This window comes from Ascaphus truei, chromosome 1 (assembly GCF_040206685.1).
Source record: "Ascaphus truei isolate aAscTru1 chromosome 1, aAscTru1.hap1, whole genome shotgun sequence".
Classification (NCBI taxonomy): Eukaryota; Metazoa; Chordata; class Amphibia; order Anura; family Ascaphidae; genus Ascaphus; species Ascaphus truei.
Window position 1 is genome coordinate 309,226,064 of NC_134483.1, and position 8,081 is coordinate 309,234,144.

An 8,081-nucleotide genomic window follows, 5' to 3' on the forward strand; every position below is an offset into this window, starting at 1 on the left:
ATAAATATAATACTCATATAATTTTTTTTACACTAGTGGCTCTCTTACCTCTTATAGAAGTGTGGATTAAAGTTTCTAAAGAACAAACTCCACAAAACACTAATTCCCAACATGTTAAATTCAACTCTGCTAATGTTCAATTTATCCTTCTGTGAAGCATTCATTACAGTATGAATTAGTTTAAATTAGTTAGAATTATTTTGTAAATAATAGTAGTGCAGCAGACATTTGTATTTTAAATCTATTTGCAGGCGTTATATGTCAATTCAGGGCTGTAATTCCATCGGAAATTGTCAAAACATCTTAAGTAAAACAATAAATTATTAGAACACCACCAAATTATAATGATCATTTTGTTCTTTATGCAATTTCTCATACATAACATTAACCTTCTAATGTTTTTGTGCTTTGTAACACAGATATGTTTCAGCTATGACTACTCCGGCCCGTATGTCCCCTGTGGATTTCCAGACTCCACTTTCACCTAAGTCACCTTCTTCAGAAATGTCTCCACCAGTATCAAGCTTAGCTGTATCAGTTCCCTCTGTGGCTGTCAGTCCCTTCATAGAAGAAGAAAGACCATTGCTGTTGGTGTCTCCACCAAGGTTACGAGATAAGAGATATGACCTCTATTATCACCACCACCACTACAATCAGCAGTACAACTCCTACCATCACAATCCTGCCCATGACAGCAGCAGCCTGCCACCAAGTCCTCTAAGAATCGTGGAGGACGAGGAGTATGAAACCACTCAAGAATACGAGCCGACCCAGGAGCCCACTAAGAAACTAGTCAATAGCCGAAGGGCAAAAAGAACAAAACCCAATGGCCACATTTCCAATAGATTAGAATTGGACACTGACACAAGCTCCGAGAACAGTACATCTGAGAGTGAGACAGAAGATGAAAGAATAGGCGAGGATACACCTTTCCTGAGTATACAGAACCCCCTGGCAACCAACCTAGAGTCAGCCAGTGCATACCGGCTTGCTGACAGTAGGACTAACCCAACTAGCCGATTCTCTACGCAAGAAGAGTTACAAGCAAGGCTGTCCAGTGTAATAGCTAATCAAGACCCTATTGCTGTATAAAACAAATAAAACATAGATTCACCTGTAAAACTTTATTTTATATAATGAAGTATTCCACCTTAAATTAAACAATTTATTTTATTTTAACAGTTCTGCAAGTAGAAAACAGGAAAAGTTTTATAAATTAAGTATATGTACAAATGTGTTATGTGCCATATGTAGCAATTTTTTACAGTATTTCAAAATAAGAAAGACATCAATGGTGCCTTTATGTTATGTTATGTTGAGAACATTTTTTGTATGTCCCAGTGATTGCTGTCCCACAGTATTTTTGCAAAACCTCTCTACCCTTCATTCTTCTTGGCTTTTTGTGCATTGAATTAATGGTGATGACTGGATGTATGATTTGCAAGAGTTGCAGCAATCCCCTTTGTTTGCTTGTGGTAGTTCCCTGATTAATTAGCCCTGTAATGCAGTACTCATACAAATACTGTTTACTTCTGTAAGCGAAATTATTTTGCTTTCAATATATGAAACAAGTTATGTCTGCACTCTGCCAACCAAAGCTTTGCTTTATGGGGCACTGAAATAATAGTAGATTGAACAGCATGCTACTATTAATTACAGCAGGAGAACACAGACTGCAAATAAATAATGTTTAATACATATTGGAAAATACATGAGCTACTGTGATATAACAAAATTATTAACCAGGAGTCACAGGCTTCTTTGAAGAACTATCATTTCAATAGTGTCAATTGTTCTAGTTATCCTGGAAAACAGACTCATGTTGATTGAAGGCATCAACCCCCAAACAATGCTTTCCAAAAATGATGGAACCTACATTTCAGTTACTCAGAAAACTCTTATAGGAAGCTATGTGTAACCAAACTGAGAGGGAACATAGTAGGACATTAAAACAGAAATAAAGGTGCAATCATTTTTGACCCTTGATTTTTATAGTTCTGTTTGACTATGTATTGTATTTTTCTGAGTTCAACAGGGTGTACATTGGACAAAAATCGTTAGTGATTATTTATGAACTATCAAACCTGTTATTAGAATAACAAATGTCCTTGTACATAAGGATTAATTGAAAATCTTTTTTTATACGGTGGGTATAAAAGGTGTAGTATTTTTCATTACAAAAAGGTAGCAGGCTAAGAATGGGCGTCCTATTTTGATATAAAGAAAATGTATTTATATGAAAAGCCCTGTACTATGTAGACAAGCACGTTTGCATTAATTAGGCCGACAAAATGCATGAGCATCTGTTAGGAATGTGCATGACACAGTGATTAAATGAGACTCAGTGACTGTTAGTAGTTTTAATAGCTTTGAATCCATGTTGGAAATATTGCACCTTTACAGGCAGAAGGGATCCTTCTTTTTTTATTCAGTTTTACCATGATTGGTTAAGCATGATTCTAACTTTAAACTACCCATTTTTTATTACAGTTAACATAATGAAGAGTAGACTTTCCGTTTTCAAAGACAACAACTTTGCACGCATCGTTTAGAGAGAGCAGACGTGTTTTGTTTTACAATAATTCACTGTTAATAGTTATCTCTATAGAAAAGGAATCTTGAATATAGTTTTCATAATGAACCATTGTCACTGTTATTAGTGAGGGGAGTGATGCTGTTCAGTTTAAATCTCCTCTGTTCCGAAGAAACACAGAATGCAACCTTATAACTGTACTTACATTTTGATCAAGAGGGTGAATAGAAGGGAAAGTACGTTTTGAATGTTTGCTTTTTTGTAAGAAAAGACATAGTTAAAAATGACAGCACATGTTCCGTTCTGACTCTGAGCTAAAAAAGAAATAAATGTGAAACTGCGTCAGTTCGCTCTGCGATACGATTTGTGACTTTTCACAAATAAAATCAGTTAGCTTTTTCCCTTGAGTACTTAATGTATATTTGGCGATTTAACACATGTCTTTGTGTTACGTTTGTGCAAAATTAGGTTAAGGGATATTCAAATTCTCTCAAAATCTTGAAAACATTTCAAGAAAGGCAGATTTTTTTTGTTGCCATACTGTATTTATACATTTATTGGTAACTGCAAAATACCAGAATGTAGCTGATTTACATTTACAACTGACTGAGACTCACATTTTTGTCATTGCTCTTTTTTTTAGCACAAGGTAAACATTTTAAGTTTGTAATCCAGAATGTATAAAACTGGGAGAGTATGTTTCTCTCTTCAACAATTGAGGTTAATCTAATGCACGAGGTTGGATGCAGTTATATTGCAGGCCTCTTCAACAATGAAGAATTTAGGAAATTAGACATTTACATGTGACTTACCAGACCTACTTAAATTGGGATACCAAAAGTATCTGGCTGATCCAATGAAAAGTTGATAGATTAGTATAGATAACCCTGGTTTTGTTGCTTAAACATTAAAACATAGATAAGGATTATTCTATCTATAAGGGATGTGAAAGGACACAAATGGTTTTGTAAGTGGTACCAGAGACCTGCATTTACATAGAAAATATAACAGCTTACATTTTTCAACACTAAAGTGTTTTTGTTTTTAAAAATCACCCAGTTCCTTTTCTTTTATGTGTTAACATACTGTATGCTGTTTTTCACAAAGTCCTAGATTTCCATTGTCATGTTAGTAATTTTTCCATTAACCAATCCTACCAGATATATGCAAATGAAAATGTACAAATCCTGTTACCCTTACCTCTCATAGTTAATTTTATGATGTGTTTTTGTAAAAGTAACTCTTCACAGCTTGTCGCTTTACTTATAAAAGTGTAAATGCTTTTTTTAATATATTATTATTATTGTTTTGTGTTTTTTTTTTTTTTAATGCCATGAAAAGAGAACATGTTACACTTGCATTTGTGGGACTCTCTACTAAACTGACATGGATTAAAATAGTTTGCTCATTTAATCTCTGCAGCTGTAGTTTTGAAGGCCATATCCCGATCTAGTGCATAGTAGCAACGCCTGCCTCTGCCTCATCAGCCACATTGGCTACTATTAAAAATGTACTTTAATATAAAAAGCTGCAGAGTAATGGAAACAACACAACTGGCACATATCACAAGGTCCAATATATGTTTTTTTGTGTAAATACATTTTCATAGATATTTTACTTATTTAGTTATTGTCTATAACACGTTTTGTGTCATTAGCTCTCTCCTAGCTATTTGTGTAAAAAGTTAAATAGTAAATAAGTAAGTTCTTTTTTTTATTTATATTTAGACATCTAATCTAAGGAGAGAAATGTCATATTATTTTAAATCAAATGTCTAAAATGTTTTATAGTTCTACATTTTGCTTTTCAGAATGTAATGTATACTTTTATTTCTGTTTAAAATAATTTATTGTTCAGAAGAAAGAATGTAATGGAAATTGGTTGAAGAAAAGTTCAATGTTGCAAGGTACTGAAAAAAAAACTAAAGAATTTATTATCCCAAAATACTAAGCAATAAGTAATTGTTGATTTATTTCAAGTTGTTATTCCTTATCTGCAAACAAGCTGCTGATGCAATAAAATGTTATCGCGTACAACTGAGAAGTTTGTTAGAGCAAGCTGACATGTCAACGTGAAATATGTCCTACTAGAATATGGATCTTGATGATTTGATATTAAAACATGTTCGCTTTATTTAAAATCAATCAATAAAACATACAATTGATCTCCCCTTGCAAAAAAAGTTCTGATCATGCTATCAATCACTAATAGTTTGTACAAACCTTGCATGTGAAAATCTGTCTGAATAAAGGTTCCCTTTTACTGACTTGCTCAGTCTCTTGGTTTTCCCCTTCTGACTCCTCACTTGTAAATGTATTAAGAGCTGCTGGCCACACAACTACCTCTCTGATTTCAGACACAGCACCTGGTCCCTAAGCACAGTAGATCTTATCAACTGTGTAGTCACTGAGTAGGGCTGGTGGGATTACATTCATGGCATGTTCTGAGATGAAGAGGAACAATGCAGGAAATATGACATTGTTATTCACTGGGAAACTGTGTATGCAAACTAGAGTGGTAGTTCAAATGTCATGGGCTCTTTGTTTTGTCTTGCAAGTGAAGTGCACAGAGGCACAATGGAAATGACCTGCAAAGAGGAAAACAGGCATATTTTTACTTGCAACATCTTAGACAACACTGCCATGAATGTGCAAAATGAAAACTAAAGTGTGCGTGCAGCATCTATAATATCTACTCATTAAATATATAAGACGGGTTAAAAGTGTACAGTACGTATGGAAAATGTTCCTAACTCACACTTGCAAAATACAGTACAGTTGCAGTCCATTTTTTTCTCCATTTTATAAACAGATGTTTGTGTACAGTGTGTACAATGTGTACAGTCTGTGTTCCATACTGTATATGCAAATCTACAATAATAATATTCTCACAGATTAAAAAATTGGATGAATGCAGTACAGTATGTGTTATTGGAAAATCACCAATATCGATAATTCTTAAAAGGCTCTGCAAATTTGACCTTCAAGCTCATAGCAAACAAAAAGCACATGGTAAAAAAAATACCTGTTGACATAAATTTGAGTAATTGCTTAGCATTTGCAGATTTATTTTTCTTTTGATTAAACATTTGTTTGCCTGAATGTCTCAGGATTGACATATCTTCAGCTTTGTCAGCTTTTGTCCATATCAAAAAAGTTTGTGTTATCTTAGTGACAAGTTAACAAATTTGATGTCACTCTTTTGTAACTTACATTTCGCTAACATTCAAAGGCCAAAGCAAACTCCAATGGGCGTAAAGGGATGCTAAAGCTTAGCACCCTTTTGTGGATATGAGCAAAGTGCTATGAAAGTTGATCAGAAGATTGCAGGTCTTTTAACCCTTTTCTATAAACTATGGTCATATAATAGATATACAAATGACTTACTTTGGATCATTAAGATAATCTTAATAATTGGATTAGCCAATGAAACAATTAGTTGGATTTATTCCTAATTATTCAGCAATGGTATAATGTATAAGTGTTTCTATCTGATTTTGCAATTTGAAACAAAGAAACAATTGCCATACTGTATATACAATTTTGCCAATGTACGGTAGAGAAAGCATGTTTTGAAATATGCTGGATTGTATAAGATCATGAGGACTCTGGAAACGATGTATTTCTGGCTGATTGAAATGCAATAGCTGACATGCATTGGCATAGAAATCACAAAAGCCAAACAATAAATAAGATCAATACCTCTTTTAGAACTTTATGTTGAAAAAAATGGTTTTATTGGAAAACTAGTGGCTTGAAATAAACTATAATTGCTTTTTATATTTTAGAGGACTGTGATTTTAAGGGAGTTTGAATTCTACATCTAAAGATCTGAATTTATTTAAACATTCTTTGAGAATATATTTCAGTGATCTACAGAATTTGATCAAAATAACAAGTTTTTTTAATGTAATTATTGCTTCTTCAGTGCTCACATAGCACTTCTTTCCTAATTCTTTAGCATATGGCATCAGGTCTTCTGAAGATTTGAAGTACTGTTTAACATTTCCCACTTGACAGCTAGAATAATTCTTTGTTTTATGCTTCACAGTCATGACCTGTGCAGGCCCTAGAGCAACCGTTCCTTACTTATGAATGAAAAGAATGACACACAAGCTTTCTTTGGGGAAACAAGGCCATAAGGTGATCCTGAGCCGACAATATTGACAGAGCTCATGATACCTGCTGCCTGAACTCTGGGCTAGCAGATGTATTATTGAAAACAGGGAACACTCCCAAAAGTGAATAGACAAAAAGGGGCGTGGAGACATATTATGCCAACTGTTATAATTCAAAGCACCAAATAATTGGGCCCCAGTCTGTCAAGCCAACTCTGCCTCAGGCAAGGACATTACTTCCTTGAACTGGCCTCCCACCAAAATGAACACCATTGCTTGAAACTGTTAGTTTTCTAAATGCTAAAGATTGGGGCTTTATGCCAAGTAGGCCTACTTTAGTATAGTCTGGTTTCTAAATATAATAATAACATAGCCATCAATTCTCCAACATTTCACTTTCACCTGTAACTATATCACAGTGTAGATGAAGAATCACTGTAGGTCAATCCAATCTATGAAACAAAATATAGGAAATTTACTTTCTCGTAGAATAAACCTGCATGTTATACCACTGTACGCTGTTGTACACAACCATTGCCTCCATTTGGGGGCAAATTAGGAGGATCATGACATGCTCAAGCCTTAAAATCTATGAATGTACCTTACCCACAAACCACTGACCCATAGAAAATAACCTCTTGGCCAACATAAAGTTGCCTTATCCTTTTGCTCTCTATTGTAAAATCTCAGACCCTATTTTATCCTTTCAAATTTAGGATAGCCTTATGCCTATTCCAAGCATTTTTGGAGTGAAACTTCTTTGCTGGCACCTACTGTACAGAGTTTTGATAGAAAAAATCACTTGTCTTGTAACGAAAAAGCGTGACGAAAGTGACATTACACTAAAGATGGGCTTGCACCCGAGCATGCGTGCAATGTTCCAGGCCGCATGGAGGTTGTAGGCATGTGCAGTATCTGCCGGCTCAGCGCGCATGTGCAGGAACAGCAGCAACCCTGCCACACTTGGGAGACAGGCAACACACACACAGACACACTCACACCCACACAGGGAGACACACACAGACACACACACACAAGGAATTCACAGTTAGTATAAATATAGAAGTGCAAATAGCTAAAACGCGGTGTGTGCCGAGCATGTGCGTTCTAAGTCACACTTCTTTGCGTTTGTCATTGAAATTGTGTTTTGATTTTTGATTAAATCATCACCATCACAAAAACAATTTCTGTCATATCCCCCCACTCCAATTTCTCTCCAAACTGTACATATAGAGAGCCTTTCATCTCCAAACTATCTATTGCAAAATGAAGCACTGTGCCACTCTTCCAAATCAAAGCAACTGTTTGGCAGGGAACTGCAGAACATATACTACACAGGTAGCGACAAGCCGCTACAGAAAACTACTTCACTATATCACGCAGCCTACAATAATAAGCTTCTGAATGCTGGAAAAGGAACAGAACACTGGA

General features: G+C 35.1%; 1 protein-coding gene across 10 annotated transcripts in view; it reads left to right on the forward strand.

The window, feature by feature from the left end:
- NRG1 (neuregulin 1) overlaps positions 1–4,799 on the forward strand; it is a 1,149,853-nt gene extending 1,145,054 nt beyond the window's left edge. For all 10 annotated transcript variants that reach the window (XM_075604844.1, XM_075604862.1, XM_075604853.1 and 7 more), the window contains one exon: positions 420–4,799. In XM_075604844.1, the coding sequence (XP_075460959.1) occupies positions 420–1,092 (673 nt within the window). In that variant the 3' untranslated portion in view covers positions 1,093–4,799. The remainder of the gene's footprint in view (positions 1–419) is intronic.
- Positions 4,800–8,081: the final 3,282 nt, after the last annotated feature.